The 27,317-nt window shown below is 40.5% G+C and overlaps 1 protein-coding gene across 1 annotated transcript; it reads left to right on the plus strand.

Moving 5' to 3' along the window:
• The first annotated feature begins 22,375 nt into the window (after positions 1-22,375).
• On the plus strand, positions 22,376-23,386 carry LOC116224566 (paraneoplastic antigen Ma1-like). The gene has a single exon (XM_031584728.1). The coding sequence runs from the start codon at positions 22,376-22,378 to the stop codon at positions 23,384-23,386; it is 1,011 nt and encodes a 336-aa protein (XP_031440588.1).
• The last annotated feature ends 3,931 nt before the right edge of the window (positions 23,387-27,317 follow it).

Consider the following 27,317-nt stretch of genomic DNA (forward strand, 5'->3'; position numbering starts at 1 on the left):
ATGCTATGGAGCAGTTAACCTGGCTATTAACTATCCTAGCTATCTCTAGCTAAGGGAACCATATTAACAGTTTGCAGTTGCCTGTGTGTGATTAACTTATGTTAATATGTGTGAATATGAACTTGTGAATATAAACTCGTTAATATGTTACCCTGTGGGGTAACCGTAGCAACCAAGAAACTCAATGTTCGCTGAAAAGTTTAATTTCCCAAAATCAGCTCACCAATAAAAGACAGTCTTGAATTCAAAGTGATCACAACTTTTAAGGTGGACGGAAGGGCTAAACGAAGAAATATTTATGAGTTTCTATATTTACCAGTGGGTTAGTTTGCTGTAACCTCGTGAACCAAAAGCTCTAATTCTAATTTTAGTTCATCATCCATGGTGGAACACGCAGGCTCTTTCTTCCCTATTTTAGCGGAGCGCTAAATAACACTAATGGGCGGTGTTAGGCGCAGATGACGCAATGAGGGTTCTTGTTTGATAAATAGGATGCAAAATACCGTGCGCTATATGCGGTTTGGCAAAGGCGCTGATTGCGCTGCGGTCGCAATGTTAGTAAATGAGGCCCCCAGTGTCAAGACTGACACACACATTTCTTATTATGCTCATCAAAACTAGACAAACTGTCACAAATATCACATTTCTTATTGTACATAAGACATACAGAAAAAACGCTTATATGGCCTTTGGGGGAACAAAACAAGCAATGAACCCATGTACACAGAATTCATTTAGGACCAATAGTGTGTACTTCTCAAGTTAATACTCCACGTACAGTTATATGTCTCTAAACCTAACCCAAACATCTTGCCATATGTTCTATTATAAAATGCTTTTATTAATTAAGTAATAAACATATTTTTTTGACGGTTAAAACCTGAATTAAATGGGCCATGACTCCAGAACCATTCAGATGACATTATCCTTGTTCAAGCCCACTGCTCATGATCAGATTTGGTCTTTCAGCGATCCTATCCTAACCCTATCCATGTAATCCACAGCAGTGTAAAACACAAATGGCAGACTCAATGAAGTGGTTTGGCCACATCTGAAAAGAATGCTCTGGAAGCTCAATGCTATGCTAGACGTGTAGTAAGATTAATTTAATCATTCATTTATTCTACCAGTATGGTTAGTACGTAATTTCCTGTTTATTTATCTGTGGAAAATCTGTGTGTCTTTACAAGTGTTTGTAACACCGCCCCCCCCCCCCCCAGATGTGCTGAAAGATTAGCCAAATCTATTTTGGCATATTTGTCATTAACTGAACACCACGAGAGATGAAGCAGAGCCAAAACCAATGTCTTAAACCTTTAACGGTCATGCAGCGGAAAGGAAAAAAACCATGTGCATTTTTTTGCCCCTTGAGTCGATGTTAACATCACCATCCAGCATTCTTTTGGATATAATATACTTTAACCAATTAGCAGCAATAAGTCAATACGTTAAAAAGTGGAGGTAAAAAGGCAGAAAAATGGAAGAAAAATGTTTAAAGCAAGATTTAATAATACAAGACACATTCGACCAAATGGTTTAGAAGTTAATGCTGCAATGTGGAGAGTGATGTTTGTGTTTCCATGAATAGAGATTTTAAACTGGGGTAGCTGTAATTTGTAATTTGTTTAGAAAAACATATGTAAGATCAGAATGAAAATAGATGCCTGATGCTAAATAAACATAAAGAAATATCACTGACCTGTGGACAGTAGATGGAGAGACATGTCTATCAGTTTATCTGAAATGAGAAAGAGATGGTTCTAATATAATACAATAAATTATCACAATCGGTTAACTGTATTAATATAATACACACTACAATGATAAATTAAGGTGTCAGCACCACTATGACTGCTTTTTCTGGCAAAAAGAGGAACTTCCAGTATCAGCCAAATGAGTTATAGTGCCATGGAATCCATACATTGAATTCTACAAATGAATCATTAATGCACAGCAGTTGAGTAAACGGTATGACTGAAATATAATTATGTTATTAATGTAATTATATGTAAGTACTTTTTTCCACATTTCAACACAAATTATACATTGATAATTGGACAATAATGTCTTAAAGTCTTCTACAAAAGTTCTGTATGTGTCTCTAAGAAGTCACAACTAATAGCTTACCTCTAAAGTGTGATGTCCTCAGTGAAGAGCCTTTTTGTGAATCCTGATTATATGTGACACTGCTGTCCTCTCTCCTGAGTGAGTCTGAGTGAAGATACGAGGATGCTGGCTTATTAACACTTTTGAAAAGAATGCTGCAACCCTGCCACTCCTTTTCATCTGAAATGTTCTATTTTGGGAATTTGGTCTGTCGTCAGACGCGCAATATTACGCAGGTGCTCACCAACCTTCTCTTGTCTGCTCATCCAAGGCTTGAGTGTATCTCTAAAAAAAAAATAAGCATTGATTTGTATCACAACCCGGAGGTGCCCCGTGGGGCAGTTGGAGCTATTTTTAGCTATTGCATTTAAAAGGTCTGCGAGTTTTTGTCCTACAGACATAACGATAACACCATGAGAAACCCTGAATCTTCTCCTTTTCAAATATATACATTTCGAAACTAAGACATAAATGAGCACTTTGTAAAGAGAATAGTGCTGAAGCCTTGCAAATTTCTCTCTCTGAGGTTGAAAGCAACCGGTGATGGCCCACCCATTAGCAAATTACGGCTATTCATATGATAAATGCATGGTAAATCGGCGATCGCTATTGGGTTGTGACGTGGCCACAACTACTTTGAAAACACCCCGTTTCACCTGTAAACAAGTCCACGTTTACCTCATACATACAGCTGAACACGATGACAGAAAATGTATCCACTTTGAGCCTCGCCTTGACCAAGCCGAGGATTATTGTGATGAGTAAGTTGTCTTCGTTTGACTAGCGCTTGTAATGAATGCTGTTGATTAACTTATAGGGAGTAAAACGCATGTCATATTATGCTCGGAGTTCTGAGTGTAGTCGAATACTCAACTCAACTCGGCAAGGCAATTTTGAATCAATCATTGGGGAAAATAAGTATTTGAACCCCTGCCGATTTCGCAAGTTTGGCCACTTGCAAAGAAATGTGTGATCTATAATTGTAATAGTATGTGTATTTTAACAGTGAGAAACAGAATATCAACAAAAAAATCCAGAAAACTGCATTTTATAACATTTATGACTTAATTTGCATTTGATGCAGAAAATAAGTATTTGAACCCCTAGCAAAACATGACTTAGTACTTGGTGGAATAACCCTTGTTAACAAGCACAGACGTCAGACTTTTCTTGTAGTTGGTCACCAGGTTTACACACATCTCAGGAGGGATTTTGGTCCACTCCTCTTTGCAGATCCTCCCCAAATCCTTAAGGTTGCGTTTTCAATGGGAGGGAATGAGGTTCAAGCCCAATATTACACATTACATGGCCCCATCCATAGTCCCCTCGATGCAGTGGAGTCGTCCTGTACCCTTGGCAGAGAAACAGCCCGAAAGCATAATGTTTCCACCTCCATGCTTGACGGTGGGGATGGTGTCATATTCAGCATTCTTCCCCCTCCAAACGCGGCAAGTCGAGTTGATGCCAAAGAGCTTGATTTTGGTCTCATCTGAACACATCCTGTCTCACAATCCTCCTTAGAATCATTCAAGTGTTCATTGGCAAACTTCAGACGGCCCTGTACATGTGCTTCCTTGAGCAGGGGGACCTTGCGAGTGCTGCAGTACTTCAAACCATTATGGCGTAGTGTGTTGCCAATGGTTTTCTTGTTGACTGTGGTCCCAGCTGCCTTGAGATCATTCACAAGCTCCCCCTGTGTAGTTCTGGGGTTATTCTGCACCTTTCGGATGATCACCGATACCGCACGAGGGGATATCTTGCATGGAGCCCCAGACCTAGAGCGATTGACAGTTGTTTGGTGTTGCTTCCATTTACGAATAATCGCACCAATAGTGTCTGCTTCTCACCAAGCTGCTTGCCGATGGTTTTGTAACCCATTCCAGCCTTGTGCAGGTCTACAGACTTATCTCTGACGTCCTTGGTCAACTCTTTGGTCTTGCCAATGGTGGTGAGGTTGAAGGTGTGAAGTATGATTCTTTGGACAGGTTTCTTTTATACACGTCACCAGTTGAGATCAGGTGTACCTTGTTAGGCCTAATGAGGACTAATCTGTGTGCTTCTTGGGCACATAACTGGTCATTGGGAGCCAGAATTCTTGCTGTTTGCTTGGGGGTTCAAATACTTATTTTCTCCATCAAATATAAATAAAGTTATAAATGTTATAAAATGCAGTTTTCTGGATTTGTTTGTTGATATTCTATTTCTCACTGTTAAAATACACCTACCATTACAATTATAGATCACACATTTCTTTGCAAGTGGCCAAACTTGCGAAATCGGCAGGGGTTCAAATACTTATTTTCCCCACTGTAAATTACTTCATGTCACTAAGACTATTCTACAGTAAAAAAACATATCATACTCAGAGTTAATTTTATTAGGCTACAAACGTCGGTGTTGGAGTTTGTTGTCTGCACAGAATTTAGTATTAGGCTCCCGTGAAGTAATTACGCTCCCGTAAAGAATGTCATCCATGTTCACAAGCCATTGTCTTTGACAGACGGGCCATAGGACGTGACAATGGGGTGTGGCAATCGCAGGTACATTCAGACCTAACTCATCAATATTCATTGTGGGTTAGGTGAAGAAAGTGTCACTTGCTAAATTACTCATAATTAGTATAGAAACCAGAAACACTTTCTGAATGCTAAACTCACCTATGTGGAGATAACACATATGTTTTCAAGGTTCAGAGTACAAAAGAAAACTTCCAAAATATTTACAATGTATTTTTGTACAAAGTCTGAGCACATCTGAAACTAGTTTTTTGTAAGAGTATGTTTAGATTTAATTTTAATAAAAAACTTGTTTGATCACATTCAGTTTACTCTCATTTTGTTATTGCTGAGGTATTCTAGAATATAATAATAAATGCCACTTTTGCCTAATTGTTTTTAGTTTAGTGAAATATACAAAAAAATCAGGCATGGCAGACTACCTAACAAAGTCAAAAACATGTCTTAGTGTTGGAAGTGTTAATGAGTAGAACATTGTACGTGAATATACAGAAGTAGCCACCTTGGCTGGGGGTGTGTCTGAGCCAACTGAAGTTGACAAGGTGTATGTTGCAGTAGTGTCAGTGGGAGGGACGACTGTTAGCTTTTTTCAGTTTACCCTGTGGCTATGGATTTTATGGCTGTGTGCAAGCTACCAGTACCAGTTCTGCATACTTTAGATTCTTCCTTTCAAAGGCGCCCTCAGTCCCACCTTTAAACGGAATTTAAATTTCAGTCAAGAACACACAATGGGATTGTGTTCAGAATACAACACCATATCTGGTCTCATAGCAACAGTCACAACAATACACTGTGAAACTTGAAGTTTCCTTCTGACATCAGCCAGCAATCTCCAATCCCTTGCTTTGCCCCATTTACCTGTACTGTTTGTACGTTACATTTACATTTACATGTAGTCAGTTAGCAGACGCTTTTGTCCAAAGCGACGTACAAGGGAGAGAATATTCAAGCTACGAGCAATAGAACCTGGTGTAACAATAAATAAATACTACTTAACATAAGAAATATAACAAAATGAAATAAAAAAGAAAGAAGTGCAGAAATGTAACTGCTGTAATTGCAAGTTACGCACTAGTAACGTACCTGGTGTTCAAGATGACACAGCGAATTTCTTTTACATGTAATGTATGTTGGCCATGACATAGAACGAGGTGGATAACCTTCACAACTCAACTTGTAACATTTGTTTTCACCATCATAATGGTCATACTAGAGCAAGAATGTAGGAAGTTAAAACTTTGAGGTATGGTTTTTTAGGCAACTAGTTTTGGTATCACACACCAACAACCGAACAGCTGGCACTGATAAAAGCTTGCCAGCATGTTAACTGATGTCTTTTTCCTATGTGATTACCAATATCATGCTGTGAAAGTTCCTCTTACATTAACACGGGGTGTTCTGTCCTGGACCACAAACTGCATAGTGCACAGCCTGGAAGGCTAGTCGGAACAGCAGATGTATTTATCTGTCCTTCACATGGCTATGTACCATCAAAATTAATTTGAAGATGATACCAAACAAAATTGCCTCTGAAAACGTAACTGAAAAAGTTGCAAATTGTTGCAGAATTTCTAGGATAAGGAGGATTCTGTAAAATGGCTTGTAAAAGTACTTGATGAATGAATCTACCAGCACCACTATTATTTCATTCAATTAAATGATATATATATATATATATATATATATATATAAACCAGCAAGAGTTATTATATATATATATATATATATATATATATATATATATATATTTATACTGTATATACATAAGAGAGAATTTCAAAAAATAAATGCCTACAAAAAGTTTTTCTAAAAAATTACCTAACCTAGCTTTTACACCCATCAAAACCTTTGCCCCGAGCTAAGTCACATCATCACTCATGCACTGAAAAACATATTTACAACTCCACACAAAAAGTGTTGTAAAAGTGTCGAAATTATTAATAAATAACATACATAATCATGCCAAGATTGTTTGTCTACGTATAAGTGAAAATTCTGTGCATGCACAGAGAGCAAGAAGAATGAATGAGAATAGTCTTTTTAGCCTTTTGTAATCTACACTTGTGCACACCCCATTAATTTAGATAGGAGCCTGATCTTGTTTGCTCGAAATAGCAAAAAAAAATATCTGTTTTCGATGAATCCATTTCCTCTGGTATTTCTTAATGTGTTATCACTCTCAGGGCCTCATTTACTAACATTGCGACCGCAGCTTAATCTGCGCTTTTGCCAAACCGCATATACCGCACGGTATTTTTCCGTGGTATTTAGAACCTCGTCGTAATCAGCGCCTAACACCGCCCATTAGTGTTATTTAGCGCTCCGCTAAAATAGGGAAGAAAGAGCCTGCGTGTTCCTGCCACCATGGATGATGAATTAGAATTAGAGCTTTTGGTTCACGAGGTTACAGCAAACTAACCTGGGTAAATATAGAAACTCATAAATATTTCTCCGTTTAGCCCTTCCGTCCACACTAAAAGTTGTGATCACTTTGAATTCAAGACTGTCTTTTATTGGTGAGCTGATTTGGGGAAATTAATCTTTTCAGCGAACATTGAGTTTCTGGGTTGCTATGGTTACCCCCAGGGTGCAGTTTCATATTAACGAGTTTATGTTCACAAGTTCATATTCACACATATAAGTTAATCACACACAGGCAACTGCAAACTGTTAAGATGGTTCCCTAAGCTAGAGATAGCTAGGATACTTAATAGCCAGGTTGACTGCTCCATAGCATCCCGTTAAATAGTCTTGTAGGAATACACAACACCCCCTACTTTAAAACGGCGTATTCCAGCACTGAAAACCATGCTTTTCAAAAACGCTGCTCTAGGCGGATACATTTGAAAACTGGAGTTGTAGCCTGGACAGGGGAAACTGAAGTTTTCAGACGTTTGGTTGCCATGGCACTGGGGGTAGCTTGCGCTCGAGAGGCTATGACGTCAAAATAAACATGGAAGGTGAAATGAATATGCTGCTCTGTCTCTACAATTTACTTACCGGTAGTTTAGTTAGTGTACTTCGAGTACAAGTACTTTTCCTGAATAGATACGCGTTACTCCTACGCAGAAGGTGTGCACTGTACTCGGTGTGCTTGAACTATAAGTGAAAATACGGTTTAAACTATGCAATGAGCGGTGATTCTGGGTAACAGCTAGCTGGTGGGACAATTTGTATATGCCTATATTAAATTATATATATATATAAAAAAAATAACATTTCTGATGTTCGTATTTTTCAAATTTCTCGCAGGCACATAGTTTTCATTTAGCAGCTGATATGTCATGCTAAAACACCTCTTGTTTCGTTACTAATACACAATTAGGCGCACTTTACGCATCTCCTCCCATCTCTTTGCGACGAACACCCACTTTCCCTTATACCCTCCCAGCAGCGGTAATATGCGATTTTACTCAGGTGCGCCTCCTTTGGAAATACGGTTTTATGTCTTTACCCGCTATTTTACGCCTGAAATGGGCGCAATCCTGTTAGTAAATGAGGCCCTCAGTTGTGAAGACCAAAATGTGGCTGTTGACGGTTTTGTAGATACATACCTTGGTGCCCGAGATGCTGCAACCAGACTATAGATGCTGCAACCTCACATTGCTCTGCACAGGCTTTAAGGCTTTAATCTATAGTCTGGTCGCAACATCTATAGCCTCTGGCACAGCATGAGAGTGAGGGTTAGACAGGTTGTATAGGAGAACATAAGGGCTGACAGATTGTGTAGAAATGAGTGTTTGGATTGCTGGTATGAGCTGAGACAGCGGGGGAATCTGTTCAGACTCAGTCTTGCGTGGCCATGTATCATTTACTGCCATACACATCTGGTGACAATTTTGGTGAAATGTGCACTAAATATAGGCAGGAACAATTACAGTGAGAACAGCCTTTGAGGATTCTAAACCAACATAAATGCGTCGTGAACATGAGACTGAATTGAGGGAGGGGGCAAGACCAAAATAATAAACAAAAAAGCAGCTATCTGAGAATTCACAACATTTCTCACCTGGATCACAGAATAAATACAAACAAAAGACACAGAACTTCCCAAACTCCCTCTCTAACGAAAAATTGAATTAAACAAGTGGAAGAAAACAAAAAGCATCCATCCTCCTCACTGTCCTCTAATAATATTCCATAAACTAAATTGACTACAGGCTTACAACAGTTGGAACAAGTTCCACCGCGTGCACACGCACCACACAGAAGTCAAGTGTGTGGTGGTGTCTGCCTCACAATGTCACAGCGTCTGCCTCACCAATGTCACAGCGGGGAGAGAGAGAGAGTTGGGGAGAAAGACAGAGAGGGTGAGCGAGAGGTAGAAAGAAAGAAAGAACAAGGTCACGAGGCTGGTGCGAGGAGATCTGATTACAATAGATAAGCAATGGTAAAATAAATGAACCCAGAATTGTTTGTAGTTTCAGTAGTTAACTACACAGAAAATGGCAAAAAAAGTAATTAATCTCTTTGAATCGCTATGAAAATAGGAATGTGCAGTAGCAAGCTACTCGAAAATGTAGTTAAACTACTTGTTTAATTACATATAGTTCAATACTCCCCAACACTGAGAATGGCTTAAGGATGAAGCTCTGACTGTGTAGACTGTTAAAGGATTGCTGATATGAGCTGAGCCTGCAAGTGAGTCTTCTCAGCCTTCATCTACATTTCTTAACATATACATCTGCAGGCAACCACTGAGAAAGGTGGCGTAAATGTGGACTGGGTAAGAATGATTACAGCGATAACAGCGACATTTTCTAAACCAACAAATATGCCTCATGAATACGAGACTCCTAAAATACTTTGAGTGAAAATACAAGAACATGTAAAAGTACAAAAATGCCTCATGAAAATGAGACTCGAAGAAACCTTGAAAGTCTTTTAGTGAAAATATAAGAACATGTAAAAGTACGTGGTTGGGTCTTAGAAGACAAGCCTGTAGCCATAGTTGTTCATTTTCGAATCACTTCTAGTCCATAAATTCAGTCTAGTTGGCTCCAAACACTGAACTCTCCTTGCCATTGCCATTTGGTCCCACAAGACAAGTTGGCACTGAACTGAACACGCTGCGTGGGTTGTCCTGACTATGGATGCTATCTGTACATCTGTTTTCATTATTTTCTATGGAACTGTCATAACAGCTTTGACTTCGTTGTGACTGTTGTAGTGGTGTCATTGCTCGAGTCAACTGCTATTTTAAAAACGTATTGTTTCATTCATGTCATGTCATTCATCATTATCATTCATTTATGTAGAGCCTGCAGGTATAAATAGTTTCTTAGTTGAGGAGTGTACCTTGGGGCAGCAGTTGTGATGGGTATGTGAAAATATGTAAATATATAAATTGTTTTAAAATACTCTAGAGTTGTATTTCTACATTTCAAGAATACTGTTTCAGGTCAGAACTTTCCTGTCGGAAACCCTTATTGAATCAGAATGTGAATCCTTTTCAAAACTTTTCAAAACCCTTTCCTTAAATAATTATTTAATTAGCTGATTTGTAGAACGCTCTAGATCAGCTGTGAGGATCTATTCATGTTAAATCTAGTTGACTATCCTGATAATGTCACTGGCTTGGACTTGACTGAAAACAGAGCCCCATCAAGGACATGAACCTTTATTCTGGAATCTACAACATAATCTGAAGCCTGTCCCTGTATCAGAGGCCTGCTTCAAATCTTTTTCTGAACCAAAGGTCTGCCATTTCTTTCAAGAGCCCTTTTCAGAAACTGTTTGACTGTACTGTGAACAGGGCCTGGAGCTTTAATCACATGTGAAACATGTGACATGAGTTCCCAGTGTGACTTAAAAGATCTATTTGCTAACAGTTGTGCTATGAATGGAAAGTGTCTATTGTTTTTTCCACTCATGTGAATGTTAAGGACCAGCATTCCCATGTTTTGCCCATACTCCCACAGTGCTTATTTTTGTAGCAGTGGCTGTGGTTAAAGACTAAGGTCTGTCAGTGGTAGCCTATGTAAAACCTCTAGTGACCCAAGATGTGCAGTCTGATACAGATCTGGCAAAGAGGTGTGGGAGACTGAGATTTATATCATCAGTCAGTCTTTTATCTACGAGAATTGAATGGGAGAGCCTGTCTGTGTGACAGAATCTGGTTCAGCAGGTTGTAGCTACGAGGTTGACGATGCTGTGTTACCTGACGTGAGGTGTGCTGGTGTCCTTGATTCAGGCACTGTTTTGGGGGCAGGAAATGGAAGAGAGTTGGGAAATTCATCTGCAGTGGTCACAGTTCCTTTTGTGTGTGTCTGGAGCGCTGGTGTGCTGCTCTGTGAGGGAGGTGTGTCATTTTGGGAAGTGGAGGACATAATAGATCGAGGCCAGGATGTGTTTGTGGGCTCAGATTTTGGAGGTTGTGTGGTGGCTGGGCTTTGAGTTGGAAATGCTGTGACACCAGTTGCAAAATATCCCCGAGTCCCTGCGCTTGTGTTTGCAGATACAGTCTCTGGTATTACTGTAATTTATTTGGTGTCCGCACTTGCATGTGGACAAGATACATTCACATCTCCAGATCTGTCCCTAGCGGGCATGCACACTTCTGTCACAGTCGAAGAATGCAGGGTTGAACCTGCAGGTGCCAGTGATGATGATGTCTCAGGGGTTGGAACGTCAGTGGTCACATTTGAGCCAGGTCCGTCACCCGTTGTTGAGTCTGTTTGGGTTTCTTGAGTCTGGTGCTTTACCTTGCTGGCCGTAGGCGGTGTCTGGCTAACAACAGTGGAAAAGGTGGAAGGTGCAGGGCTTTGGGTGGGTGTGAGATGGGAGGTGGTGTCCACTCTAGGCTCTGCATTATTACCATGTAGCAACTGGACCACAGTTGTCAGAATTTGAAGTTGGTTATGGACAGCTTGCGTGACACATACAGCAGCTGTAGGAAAAGTCAAGGGACTTCTGGTTAGGTGTTTCTTTCTAAATGACAAATCAAATCCTTGCAGGCATTAACAGTCATATGACAAGACTGTCACTTTTATATTTCAAGCTGAAATGTGAAGGCTCCCACATTTACGAAATATTAAATTAGCAATGGAATTGGTTACACTGTAGAGGTAAAAGTCAAAGCCTCTGCTGGTGTGTCATTTACTGAGAGATATTTGGTGACAACGTAGTAATGAAACATCATAGCAACAACATAGTAATGAATTAACTCCACCTTCAGGTCAAGACAGGGCAGAGGTCAAGACAGGGCAGAGGTCAAGACAGGGTAGAGGTCACTGGCGTCAAAGTTACTTGAGGGCCAAAGAGTCTAAGTTGTTTGAGGACTAATTCAGGTTATGGGGTGTGCGTCACAACTTACCAAGAGGACCCAGGAGGAATGAGAGCAATGTCATGGCTGCTGGCTGAACGTCACACAACGTCTTACACCGACGATCTGATGGCAGGAAAGAGACTTTAAATACAGAACTACCTAAAAAAAAAAACTTTTATCATGATCTCTTACAATTGATTTACTCACATACCATCTGCTATAAATACATCTCCAGTCTATAGTGTATGCATGCATTAAACATATTTTTGCAAGTGCATCTCTCTTTATACGACAGGTAACACAGAGCACACATGGATGGAGCACGCATGGATCAGTCCCCACCAGGGAGTGGCAGAGGCAAAAGATCTCATAGATAGTTAAGACAAACAGGTTTCTGAGTCACCCACTATTGCAGTTGAACAGAGGTCATTTGCCTGTTTATACACAACATTACATTGTCAAGTATAGTTCATCACACTGGTAGTAAAAACTGAAAGAGTGTAAAATATGTGTTTTTGAGAGCTCATCCAGGTCCACACGGAAACACGAAAATTCATGAAAACACTGTTGCTAACTAGCTTGTTTAAAAAAAAAAATCACAATTCTTGCATAACCTATGCTGCAAGTTATAGCACAACAATTAACAACATTATTATCAATGAGACGACATAAATTCATTGTTCAACATCAACATAACAAGGTTTGGGCAAACAGAATTTCCTCACTGAACTGAATCAACCGTGCTTAAAGTTACTTGTATTTAGTGTCACTTTTTGTCGAACAAATCCAGAAAAGGCTTTGGTCTCTGATGTTTCCGATTATGTGCTCCTCATAGACATGACAACCATGATGTGTCTGGCAATCAAAAGTAGATTTTCTGTTCATTGCCAATGAGGACGGGGTGGAGGCTTTGAAGGGTGCAGCTCAGCTTGTCCTGAAGCTTCATGGATAGTGAAAGCTGACTGGATAAAGTCGGGCCATGTCGTCATCATTTGCAAATCAGTTTTAGCAAAAACTAAGTTTCCACCGTATTCGTGTGGAATACTCTTATCCCCCCCCCCCCCGCCAATGCACACACGCACACACACACACACACACACACACACACATATATACACACACATATGCGCAGACACCCCTTTTTTTCTTTTCTTTCTTTTTCTCAGCTTTCCTTCATTTTGATTTTGGTTGGTTGTTTTAATGGCATTGTTTTGCTCTTGTCTTGTTTGGTGTCTTTTGTTGTCCTGTAGTCCTGTGTAGGCAATGGAGTGGGTGGGTGGGAGGGTCTTGGGATTTACAATGTGTCTATGTATCTGATTTTTGTACAAATGGGATAAACTTTGTGTAGTTCAAGATGTGTCCTGTATTGTTGTGGGATAAAACTTTTAAAATATCAATAAATATATGGTTAAAAGAAAACAAAAACCAAAATTGTCTTCACTGCCTTCGCTATTTTAATACCTCATAATCTGATTTGCATATTGCCAGTTGTGTTGTTTACATGTGTTCTCTTCATAATATAAATTGAGGTTCAGACTTTATAAAAATGTGAAAACCACTGTATATTTGTGAAATGTGTGAGATTAAATTATGTCATGAAATGTACGGACGTACGTTGCCTAGCATAGTGCTTAGCACTGTGCTCCCTGTGACTGTGCTCCCTGTGTCAAGGACTTTTTTCCCCATTGTATCTGTTTATGATATTGTATCATGAATTAACATATATTCATAGATCATGAGTTTTCATGTGCTAACACACAGGAACAGCCATCTTTTGTCAGGAAAAACACATTCCTTCATTTCTCCCTGGTTGTCATTGCTGGAAATTGGCCTTGTGGGATGTATTGCTTTGTTTCAGGTCACAACTCAAAATATAATAAACACTGAGTAACCACTACTGACATCACAGGAATCTGTGATGTCACCTCACTCTCAGTTGGGTTGTTTATCAAGAAAACAGTGTTACCCCTCTGTGTTGCTATTAAAAGAATGAATTAGGCTCTTCATTCCTGCAATTCATTCTTCTCATGGGCTGGATGTAAAAATAAATCAGCATCACGTTGTGACGCAAAAGACATGGCAGACTGACCAACACTGGCAGGTGTGGCAGGTGTTTGTTGTTCATTCCATTCCAGAGAAGATGGGGAAATAAGATATATAACAAAGATAACAATATCAAATGGCAAAAAAGCATGCTTGTCCTTTATAATCAACATATCTTGTGTATGATCAACTTCAAGAAAGAACCTAAGCTGAACTGTACTTTTAACACCAGTTTGTAGGCATTTGCAACTCACACAGTTAGAAAGATGACAACATCAAGCTGAATTAGCTAATTCATTTAAAATGACTCATTTATGTTGATTGGACTACATTTTTGCATTCATGTGTCAAGACTATGGTTATTAATGGTAAAAGGGGCATTTGTGTTTACGATTCATCCCTCATCTTTGTTACTTTAGTCCTCAGACCCTCTTTGGACTCCAGATCTCCTCTCTCCTGGCCTACAGGGTTGTACGCTCGAAGCAACAGACCGCAGCCTCTCACTAGCGGTGCACCTGGAACTGACTTCTCTGAACCACCCTGCGAAACTGGATGGAGAGCGGACCATTATGAGCCCTCAGGAGGATTATCCACAAACAAAAGTCGAGAAGCTGAATGTGTAGTTCCGAGGTTTAAATGCAGTCTTTGAGGTCCGCAATATAGCTGGTCCATCAAGCCTCTTGGAGTAAACACTGCTGCACATTCTTTTGTAAAGGAACCTAGTTTCTCCCATATTCTTGTGTGTGGCTGTTCCTGTAGCAAATCAGAATGAACTCTGTCTACTAACTTTACCTGATCAAAACTTCTGGTGAAGTCAATAAATATTTTATATGAAGTGGCTATTTGCCTCTCAGCAGTCAGCCTTTTGGTGTTCATTTTCAGCCATTTTGAGTGAGGCAACTAATGAGCTCAACAATGAGCTAACAGATATCCATGGATCATGAGTTTCCATGTGCTAACAGTCAGGAACAGCCATCTTTTGACAGGAAAAACACATTCCATTTCCCACTAGTTGTCATTGCTGGTAATTGGCCTTGTGGGAGTTATTGCTTTGTCTCAGGTCACAACTCAAAAGCGAAACACTGAGTGACCACTACCGTTGTCACCTCACTCTCTGTTGGGTTGCTTATCAAGTAAACAGTGTTACCCCACTGTGTTGCTATTAAAAGAACGAATTAGGCTCTTCATTCCTCAATTCATTCTTCTCATGGGCTGGATGTAAAAATAAATCAGCATCACGTTGACGTTGTGACGCAAAAGACATGGCAGACTGACCAACACTGGCAGGTGTGGCAGGTGTTTGTTGTTCATTCCATTCCAGAGAAGATGGGGAAATAAGATAGATAACAAAGATAACAATATCAAATACAAAAAAAACCATGCTTGTCCTTTATAATTAACATATCTTGTGTATGATCAGCTTCAAGAAAGAACCCAAGCTGAACTGTACTTTTAACACCAGTTTGTAGGCATTTGCAACTCACAGAGTTAGAAAGATGACATCAAGCTGAATTAGCCAATTCATTTAAAATGGCTCATTTATGTTGATAGGGCTACATTTTTGCATTCTTGTGTGAAGAGTATGGTTATTAATGGTAAAAGAGGCATTTGTGTTTACGATTCATCCCTCATCTTTGTTACTTTAGTCCTCAGACCCTCTTTGGACTCCAGATCTCCTCTCTCCTGGCCTACAGGGTCGTACGCTCCCCCCCAACAAATCGCACCCTGTTCATATTGAGTAAAACTATATACAGTGGGGAAAATAAGTATTTGAACCCCTGCCGATTTCGCAAGTTTGGCCACTTGCAAAGAAATGTGTGATCTATAATTGTAATGGTAGGTGTATTTTAACAGTGAGAAATAGAATATCAACAAACAAATCCAGAAAACTGCATTTTATAACATTTATGGCTTTATTTGTATTTGATGCAGAAAATAAGTATTTGAACCCCTAGCAAAACATGACTTAGTACTTGGTGGAATAACCCTTGCTGGCAAGCACAGACGTCAGACTTTTCTTGTAGTTGGTCACCAGGTTTACACACATCTCAGGAGGGACTTTGGTCCACTCCTCTTTGCAGATCCTCTCCAAATCCTTAAGGTTGAGTTTTCAATGGGAGGGAATGAGGGAATGAGGTTCAAGCCCAATATTCCACATTACATGGCCCCATCCATAGTCCCCTCAATGCAGTGGAGTCGTCCTGTACCCTTGGCAGAGAAACAGCCCCAAAGCATAATGTTTCCACCTCCATGCTTGACGGTGGGGATGGTGTCATATTCAGCATTTTTCCCCCTCCAAGTGGCCAAACTTGCAAAGTTGGCTGGGGTTCAAATACTTATTTTCCCCACTGTATATTTTCAATTTAAGTTGACATGACTGCTAAGACAGGGCTTTTCCCCAGAGGCAGTCTGTTTGGTCTTTGGCGCCCCCTGCTGTCCTTGACTCTGCCTAGCAGAGTGTGACAGATGACAGTCCTCTGTTGCAAATCCCTGCAAAAAACAATTGGTAGTCCTGCTGCTTTGACAGCCAGTAGGTTTAGTCATTGCATCTGATGCCTAAACCAGCCTGCACTTCTTCTGTTGTTAGTATTGTTATTGGCAAATTTGTTAAATCTGAAATGAAACATCTTCTTGCAAAGAAACATGCAAATGAAGAAAATATTGTCCTAATCTTCCTCATTCAAAATGATAAACTTTTAAAAGTTCATGTGTGTTAGCAATGTATACTTTTACCTCCATACTGATTTGGAACACTGTGTCTGCTCTGCACAGTTATCGTCAAACTGCTGGATATGTTGTAGGCTATATGTCTTTGGAGTCAGCTAGCAGTTGCTATTTCGGGCGAAATTCGGGCGAAATTTGGTTTTCGGTTAGCTAATCTGTGGCTAATTTGCCTTTGGTATATTAAAGTAGGCTAATAGTTACTGGTACACTCAGCTATCAGGGAATAGAGTAAAATATTTAGTTTCATATATCTTTTGAGTCTGCTAGCAGTTGCTATTTCAGGCGAAATTCGGTTTTCGGTTAGCTAATCTGTGGCTAATATATACATTCGTACTTTGCGGCAAAATATATAAATATATATATATATATATATATATATATATATATATTTCATGCAAAGTAGCGTGAATATGTGTGTGAAACTTGACACAAGCATTATAGTCTTGTTTTGGAGTAATTTGATTTGTGTGTTTTTTTGTCTGTGTGCTTGCTCTGTGAAATGCTGCTCTCCGCTGTCCCTCCCTTTCCGGTGGGGCAACGACCCACGCTGCCACACCGTTACCATGGAAACACCAATGAGCGTGAACCACACAGGCCAAAGTTAACATTGAGCGGTGGGGCACTTTCAGATGTGCCCCACAAAATCTGCCTGGCAACTAGACTAGAATAATGCGAAAACCGCGAGACCTGTACCCCCGTGACTAAGAAAAAAAAAACATACAGTCAGATCAATGCCAGTAACGGCACTGCTAGTTAGCTATCGCTAGATTTAGACTATTTTGGAAGTGTTTTTTTAATTCATACAGTGAATAATGTAAATTATTTGTTGAGGGTGCAATTTAGTACATTGCCGCTGGAAGAAAAATTAGAAATCAAACGTTTGGGACCACACAGACCAGACGACTTGATCCTGCTGCAGCCAGGTCAGAAAGCGACTCGAACTTTCAAGACGGAATGGTATGACAGAAATGGTATGACATCAAAACGAGCACTGTTCTCTTTCCCATGCCTTCTCTTTGGAATTGGTACTAATGCAGACTCAGTTCGGACAACGGATGGATTCGAAGACCTGAAGCATCTGGCAGAAAGAACAGTGAAACACGAAAGCTGTAAACCCCATAATCAATTGCGCCCTGCAATTGGGACTATTGGGGCAGGTCAACATCATGGCACAGCTAGATAGTGCATACCAGCGGAACATTTTAGAGCACAACAAACAGACGGAGGAGAATCGTTATGTACTGGGAGGCTGATATCGTGCATAAAGCTCTGTGGGAAGCGCGAACTTTGAGACAATGTGCGAGGGCGACACCAGGCTGCAAAGACACTACGATTCTGTGAGTCAAACTTTTTTTTTTGGAGCTGATGGATGTATCAATGCAATCTGCAAGAACAAATTTCCGTTCATTTAGCAGCATGTTTTGTTGCTGTTATTTGTTTCAGTTGTGTCTTTTGCTTCATATTGTGTACCACACGTGTGCCACAAGCTTAATAAATTACGCAAGTTATTTGAGCTATGTGTCTGTCTAATCTTTTTACTTTGTTGCAATCATTTTACTTTAATGCTGTATTATAGGCAACATCTTTGTGTCGCGCTGAAGCATGTGAAATGTATTTGAAATAGGATTTCTGTTCCCTGCTGACACTCAAAATGCAGCCCATAGCATACCTTACTGATCTATATAGGCCTACTGCTTATAATAATCAGCTACCTCTATTTTTGTGACTGAATTTCAGGCTAAAATCGCCACTGGGTCACATGAATAATAAATAATAAACACATAAATGAATCTGGATGCATGCCTGCTGTTAAAAAGGCCACCAGTTGCACCCAGCTGTGCACCCCCGCTGTGCCGGCCACTCACGGGACCTGGGGTCCATGAAGGGTCATCCTATCATTTGATCCCAGAGTTCCGTGGGGCTCGTGCACAGTGGAATTTCACTGACCATTTGGTCAAACTCAACAGTTTCAAGGCTCCCCCTCAGCTCCCCTATATAAGCCTGACCCACCGCTGGCCAGTGTGTGGGTCAATAGAAGCTGGAGAGGAGCCTTATCATCAAGGAGTTAACGGACAATTCTGTTATCAAGGACATTCACGTTCGTCTTGCCGTGCGTCTTTGTGAATGCTTGAGTGTGTGTGCAATAAATACTTTGGTACATCCGTCATCATTGGGACATTGACATCGTTATTGTTCTGACCGGACAAACCTGTGGCGATTGTCCCTTAATCCTTAAACTAGCAATACAGTCCTTTTTGGGGTTTATTCAACTCAACATCCCCCTATTTTATACATATGCAGACATGTATTTGACATCTAGATGAATCTGAATGAATGCACATGCAGACATGTGTAACCAAGGTTAACAAAGTTACCTTTAAGATTCTGTAAATATGTATAAATAGTAATTAATAAATAGTCTAATAATAAACATTAAACATTAATTAGATATGTATTTATTAGTACCTTAGGAATTTAGCATAGCTTTTTAATGAATGAATTGTAATGAAATGAAAAGCAATGTTGGAGCGGCCTCTACAGGACGTAGTGCGTGCTGAAGAGCTCGCGCAACTTTTACTTTGAATTTAAATAAGAGAAGACGTTGAGATAAGAAGAAGACGGTTAAAACATTTACGGGGACAACCTTTTAAAAATGCAACGCCTTTACTGACCTAATTAATGAAACCAAATTGAATTATTGAATGATATTTTAAAGTTAAATTGTTTAAACGAGTATGATAGAAAAGGTACCGTTATACAGTTTGAAGATACGCGATTTATGTTTTCATGATTTTGTGCTAGTTGAGTGCTAACTTGTAGCCTAGCCAGCTAGCTACACCGAGGACAGCGGACCTGCTGGACGAAGATGTTGGTTTGAAACTTTGAGGATCGAAATGAACATTGTCATTGTAAAATCACCTACAGTGAATATTGACTGACTGACTGACTAAATACTGCTTGAAAACAACAACGACGACAACTAGATGGCGAGCTTCCCACCGAACAACCGAAAAGTACGGATTACACACCACATCCAGTCCAACTGACTGAGAACTAGAAGTTCCACGGATCCGTAAGACTTTATTTGTTCTTGTTATTTAAAGAAGACACTAAATGAACTCACAGATACTTGTAACATATTTAATTGATTGGATATTTGATTGTGTGTATTGTAAATGGGATATTGATTTTGTTAAGCTACTGTTGAACTGATAGCCTGTACAATTGTGTTGGGTTATGTGAATTTGATAAAGTTAAGAACTAAGGTTAAGATTTGCTTGAGAATTTAAATTAGATAAAACTTTATTAGATAATTAAATGATTTATTTATTTATTAACTATTTATTAAATACTTAATATATATATATATATATATATAATTTATATTAAAGATAACTACATTTAACTAGTGTAAAGAAATAAAATAGAACAAATAAGAAGCAAATAGATTATAAAATAGAGATAAATAAGATTATAATAGAGTAAATATGAATTCATAAAGAGTTTGAGTTGATTTAAGGTTTTGATATCGAGATATTTTGATGCATGTTTTTATTTTACATTTTCTAAATGTTGAGCCTTGTATATATATGTAAATAACTATTTACCACTAAAATCTGAAATTTATCAAACCCTGTTTGTTGTGATTGACTGCGCACCTGAAAAGCATCTAGAATCTTCTGATGGCCCAGATCTTAGATCGTATGTAAACAAGTGTTACAGCTTGGCGAGCTAGCAGCCAGGAGCGCAGTAAAAATATTGACTAAAATAATTTTCATGACACAAATTTGCTTGACTAAAACTCACTCAAAACCTAGAACTAAAAGATGGAAGTTATCCAGAAAAATGATATAAAGGTCCCTAATGCCGTTTTAATTAGCGGAATAACAGAAACAGATCTAGATGAAGACATACTTGACCTTTTAAAGAGATACGGTGCAGTTAACAGGCTTATCTGTTTTAATGACCCCAATTCAGTGTCAGGGAAATCCTTAATAGTAGAATACAAGTCTGGGAAAGCTGTACTTGACCTTCAGTCCCTCTTAGGCTTACCTCATACCCAAGAATTCGGCAGTGATCCCACAGTGACATACACTGTAGTAGCTTTGGCCAGTGTATACACAAAGAAAGCTGGAAAAGATGCAACCCAAACTTACCTGGATGAAATCAAAGCTATAGCAAAGAGTGGTGGAAAAGGCTATGCAGAAGTCCTGAAAGACATGTTAACACAGATTAGTAAGACCCTCACCACTGAAAGCCTTGAGTCAGACACTGATGAAGAGGCTGAAGCTACACATGACATAGTCACAACCTCAATTTCATCAAGGACATCTCAAAATGCTTTGCCAAGAATGAGAGTCCCAGTAAGTCCACCTTTTTCCAGAAATGATCTAAACCCTCCAGACGTTCAAAAAGTCGTAGTAGAACACATTGGCCCTCATTCTCGAACATTTTCTGAAGTTTCTTCTGAAATGTTTCTTACGGGCTTCGGAAAAACAACGTAAGCAAAAGACATCCGCCAAATTCATGCACGCTTGAAAATGTGGTCCTACGCAGCAGAAGTTTTCTGGGCTGTGCTCCCCCGGAAGAGTTTTCTTAAATTGAAAGCGCGTTCTCGTGCTCCTGAATTTGCATACATACACGCCCTGCCAGCTCCTTATAAGGGCACGCAACCGTAGTGACGTGTGCAGTCGGAATCGACCGAATCTACACGAAAGCAACTCGTAAACGAGTCACGTCAAAGCGGAAAGCATCACCGTCGAGTAAACGCAGATCTAACTTCAACTATATATGTCTATGACTTGAACGGTGCAGAGATGGACTGTTGCAGGATGTAGATGTGTCCATTCTATTCCACTATAGCTATATCAACGTGATTGAGTTTAGTGCTTATTTATTTATTCACTTACATTTGCAGTGTTCGTGTACATTACATTTAGTCATTTAGCAGACACTTTTGTCCAAAGCGACGTACAAGGGATAGAACAGTCAAGCTACGAGCAATAGAGACCTAGTGTAACAATAAATACTACTTTACATACGAAATAGGAAATAAAAACGAAGTGCAGGAATGTAACTGCTATAAGTGCAAGTTAAGCACTAGTCGAAGTACCAGTTAGGAAGGGAGGTGCTCTCTGAAGAGTTGGGTCTTCAAAAGCTTCTTAAAGGTAGAGAGGGACGCGCCTGCTCTGGTAGTGCTAGGCAGTTCGTTCCACCAACTTGGAACTACTTGAAAATTCTGGATTGCCGTACTTGCACAGACGGCAGTGCCAAACGACGCTCACTAGACGAGCGCAGCATTCCGGTGTAGTCCTTTTATTTATTTTATGACATCACGGTGCCTCGTAGAATCATGACTATAGGCCTACATGTGAAACGTAATTGTTAATGATACTTTAATCCGAGGATCTGTAGAGTTGATGTGAACGCAATCACCAACGATTTCTCACAAATTCATTAACACGGAGAGTTTTCTTAAATGCGATTCCTCAAAAAACCACAAGATGGCCCACGGGGCCATCTTGTGGTTTTTTAAGGAATCGCATTTGAGAAAACTCTGGCCGAGTTACGACTGCTATTTCGAGTTCGGAAAGTCTTCTGAAGTTCAGAGCAAATCCCAGATGAGAAAACTTTCATGAATGCCAAATGTTGTCCTAAATCCAATTCCTCTTAAATTCCTCTTAAATTCCTCTTAAATTCTTCTTAACTGCGTTCGAGAATGAGGCCCATTGTACGCAACAATGACTTAATGACTCATAGACTCAGACTCCGAACCTTCTCAGGTAGAACTCCCCGTCCATCTAATGAGGTTAATTATGATACCTGGCGTGCAAGTGTAGAGCTCCTCTTACAAGACCCAGCTGTGTCTGATCTGCAAAGAGTGAGGAGGATATGTGACAGTCTTTACTCACCAGCCTCTGACATCATCAAGTCAGTCAATCCAGGTTCTCCACCAACAGACTATGTGAAATTGCTAGATTCCGCCTTCTCCACTATGGAGGATGGAGATGAGCTATTTGCAAAGTTCATGAGCATCTTCCAGAACACTGGTGAAAAGCCGTCAGAATACATACAGCGACTTCAAGTGGCATTGAACCTCACCATGAAACGTGGCGGAGTGCAACCTCCTGATGTGAACAAGCATCGCTTGAAGCAATTCTGCAGGGGATGCTGGGACGATACATTAATCACAGAACTGCAATTAGAACAGAAAAAACAAGACCCACCGTCATTCACAGAGCTGTTGGCACTGTTACGCACTAAAGAGAACAAGACTGATTCTAAAGCCACACGAATGAAACAACACCTAGGCGTTGTCAAGCAACATGCTGCTGTTAAGTCCCAGATATCATACTCTTGCAAAGAAGAAGATGTTAGCCAGCTTAGTTCAGTAACTGCTAAACTGACTAAACAAGTTGCAGAACTTCAAAGCCAGCTTGCCACTCTAGCTGAGGAAAAGCATACATCCAGAGCAAAGCCCAGCTCTTTCAAGCCACAAAAAGAGAAAAATGACACAAAAGCTGAGGCAGAATCCAAACTTAAAGTCACAAACAAGCAGCACACTGTCAAGCCTAGACCATGGTACTGCTTTAAATGCGGCGAAGATGGACATATCGCAACATCTTGCAGTAATGACCCCGATCCTACATTAGTGGCTGACAAGAGAAAACAGTTGCAGAAGAGGCAGCGTGAATGGGAGTCTCAGAATGTTTCCAGCGATTTAAACTGAAACAAGTCTCTGTTGCGGGACGAACAGGGGCTACTTTTAGGAGACAACGTTCCAAATGCCAAATTCGAATGCAACAAGATAATTCAAGATCCACATCACAAGCCACAACAATACCCAAGGGGTTGGTCGGCACAAAGTGCACTGCCCATATCAGAATAGCTGGAAGAAAATGCACCTGTTTACTAGATACAGGATCTCAGGTCACCACTATCCCTGAATCCTATTATGACCAACATTTATCAGAACAACCCATTCATTCCTTGAATAATCTTTTGAACGTTGAGGGAGCTAATGGACAAGCTGTCCCTTATCTAGGATACATAGAAGTCACCATCGCATTTCCCAAGAATTTTGTTGGAGTAGACATGGAAGTCCCAACTTTAGCCTTGATCATTCCAGAACTTCCATCCAACTCACAAGCTGACATATTAGTTGGCATGAACACATTAGATGCACTGTACAAAGACTGCTCCGAAATGCAAAATATCCTGTATACTCCCCATCAGTCTGGCTACAGAGATGTTTTGAAAATATTGCAAATACGTCAGAAACAATTCACAGAGGGAAACATTGGACTTGCAAGACTACCCGACAAGAACCCTAAAACAATCCCAGCTGGACAGAGTCTGGTCTTGTGTGCATCAGTCACTATCAAAGAGCTGCACACTGACAAATGGGCCATTCTTGAACATCCGACATCTCCTTTGCCAGGGGGATTGATCGTGAAGACATGCATAGTGACTACTGAAAACAAAAAACCCTTTCACTTACCTGTAATGATAACCAATACAGCAGATCATGATATCACCATCCCCCCTAGATGTATTATTGCTGAGTTGAACGCAATCCAGTCTGTGATTTCCAAAGAACCATCTCTTACGGCCTCCAATAATGCTGATAGCAAGGCCGTCAGGCCAGAATTCAATTTTGGAGACTCTCCGATTACTCCTGAGTGGAAGGAGAGATTGACTCAAAAGCTGCAGAACATGAGTAGTGTATTCTCTCAGCACCACGTAGACTTTGGATGCACTGACAAAGTTAAACACAGAATCAATTTGACTGATGAGACACCATTTAAACATCGATGTCGACCTGTACACCCTGAAGATCGAGAAGGTGTTCGAAAGCATATCCAAGAATTATTAGACACTGGAGTCATCAGAGAATCTGAATCTCCATTCTCATCTCCAATTGTTGTAGTACGGAAAAAGAACGGAGACATTCGACTGTGTATAGACTATCGCAAATTAAATCTAAGAAAAGTGAAAGACGCTTATGCTCCTCCGAATATTGAGGACACTTTCATGGCATTGACTGGATCGAAATGGTTCTCCGTGCTCGACCTGAAGTCAGGTTATTACCAGATAGAAGTTGAAGAGGCTGATAAGCCAAAGACTGCCTTTGTTTGCCCGTTCGGATTCTATGAATTCAACAGGATGCCTCAAGGGGTCACTAACGCGCCCAGCACCTTTCAACGCATCATGGAGAAATGCATGGCAGGCCTGAATTTGAAAGAAGTCCTTGTCTTTTTGGATGACATCATTGTCTTCTCAAAGGATTTAGAAGAACACGAGGAGAAATTTTTCAAAGTCCTGAATAGGCTTAGGGATTATGGCCTGAAACTAGCGCCAGAGAAATGTGTCTTTGCCCAGACCTCAGTCAAGTATCTTGGCCACATAGTTTCTAGTGAAGGAGTCAAAACAGACCCAAACAAAATAGTCGCTGTTAAAACTTGGCCAGTCCCAACTAACTTGAAAGAACTCAGGTCCTTCCTTGGATTCATTGGCTATTACAGACGATTCATAAAGGATTTTTCACGCAAAGTAAAGCCTCTGAATGAATTAACATCTGGCTACCCACCTACCAGGAAGAACTTGAACGTGAAGAACAGAGGTCAATACCACAATCCAAAAGAGCCGTTTGGCAGCAGGTGGGCGATAGCTTGCCAGCAAGCCTTCGAATTAATGATTAAAGAGCTAACATCTGCTCCAGTCTTAGCATTTGCTAACCCCCAGCTGCCCTATAGAGTCAATACAGATGCTAGTACTACTGGTTTAGGGGCCGCCCTCTATCAAGAGCAAGATGGGAACCTGAGAGTCGTAGCCTATGCAAGTAGGGGTCTCTCTCGTAGTGAATCAAGATACCCTGCCCATAAACTAGAGTTCTTAGCCCTTAAATGGGCAGTTACTGAGAAATTTCAAGACTATCTGTATGGAAGCTCCTTTACAGTAGTTACTGACAGCAATCCACTAACATACGTGCTGTCCACAGCCAGATTAGACGCAACCAGTTACAGGTGGCTAGCTGCTTTATCCACCTATAACTTCAAGCTGCTGTATAGAGCTGGAAAGCAGAACAACGATGCCGATGGGCTGTCAAGACGACCACATGGAGAGCTCTTTGATGATCCCACATCCCAGAAAGAACGTGAGCGGATATGGAAGTTCAGTGAAAGTCACCTGTGTGGTGAAGAAGTCACCTCAGATGTGGTGAGAGCTATCTGTGAAAGCCGCCTTGTCCAAATGACAGCACCTGCTACAGCATTTGTCGGATCTCTGACTACGGACATAAACTCCATACCAGACAGTTACCTGGATGAGGATCAGTGTGGAGGACTACCTGTTGTTTCACATCTGTCGAACTCTGACCTTGTGAAATTTCAAGAGACCGACCCCTGCATCCGAGAAGTCATACGACAGATAAAGACTGAAGAAAAGCCCTGTAAATCAGTGAGAGATGCAATCCCGAAGTTACCTCTTCTGCTCAGAGAACTGGACCGCTTAAGCATACAAGATGATGTCCTTTACAGAAAGAGGACAACTGGAGGACAGATTACTTACCAACTTGTCTTGCCAGAGCAGCTTCAAAGCGATGTAATGAAGAACTTACATGATGACTTTGGTCACATGGGCATAGACCGCACTCTGGACCTTGTGAGGAGGCGATTCTATTGGCCCAAAATGGCTGCAGATGTCGAACACAAAGTTAAGACATGCGGGCGGTGTGTGAGAAGAAAGGCCTTACCTGAGAAAGCAGCTCCGTTGGTGAATATAACAACCTCTCGACCCTTACAACTTGTCTGCATGGATTTTCTCTCAGTTGAACCCGATCAGAGTAACACTAAGGACATATTAGTGATCACGGATCACTTCACCAAGTATGCCCTAGCGATCCCTACATCTAATCAAACAGCAAGAACTGTTGCAAAAAGCCTTTGAGAACATTTTATCTCTCATTATGGTTATCCAGAGCGTCTACACAGCGACCAAGGTCCTGACTTTGAGTCCCGCTTGATAAAAGAATTGTGTGAGATTGCCAGAATTAAAAAGATACGAACTACGCCCTACCACCCCAGAGGAAACCAGGTGGAGCGGTTCAATAGAACACTCTTGAGCATGCTTGGGACCCTGGAGAACAAAAGCAAAAGTTGCTGGCGAGAGTTTGTGAAACCACTTGTACACGCCTACAACTGTACAAAAAACGACACGACCGGGTTCAGTCCGTATGAACTCATGTTTGGTCGTGAACCAAGACTGCCGGTCGACCTAGCATTTGGACTACCCTTGAGAGACAAAGAACAGACATCACATTCACAGTATGTACAGAACTTGAAATCTCATCTTGAAGAAAGCTTCAAAATCGCAGCTGAACACTCAAAGAAAAGGGCTGGATATAACAAGACAAGATTTGACAAACATGTGACTGCTTCACAGTTGAAAGAAGGAGACCGGGTATTAGTAAGGAACCTACGTTTACGTGGGAAACACAAACTCGCAGACAAGTGGGAGCAAACCATCTATGTGGTAGTAAGCCAAGCCGGTGACCTCCCTGTCTATGAAGTGTGTCCTGAGAACCAATCTGGACCAATGCGAACACTGCACAGAGATTTACTTTTACCTTGTAACTTCCTTCCTCCTGAAGAAGAAGCACA

This window comes from Clupea harengus, chromosome 18 (genome assembly GCF_900700415.2).
Source record: "Clupea harengus chromosome 18, Ch_v2.0.2, whole genome shotgun sequence".
NCBI classification, from domain to species: domain Eukaryota; kingdom Metazoa; phylum Chordata; class Actinopteri; order Clupeiformes; family Clupeidae; genus Clupea; species Clupea harengus.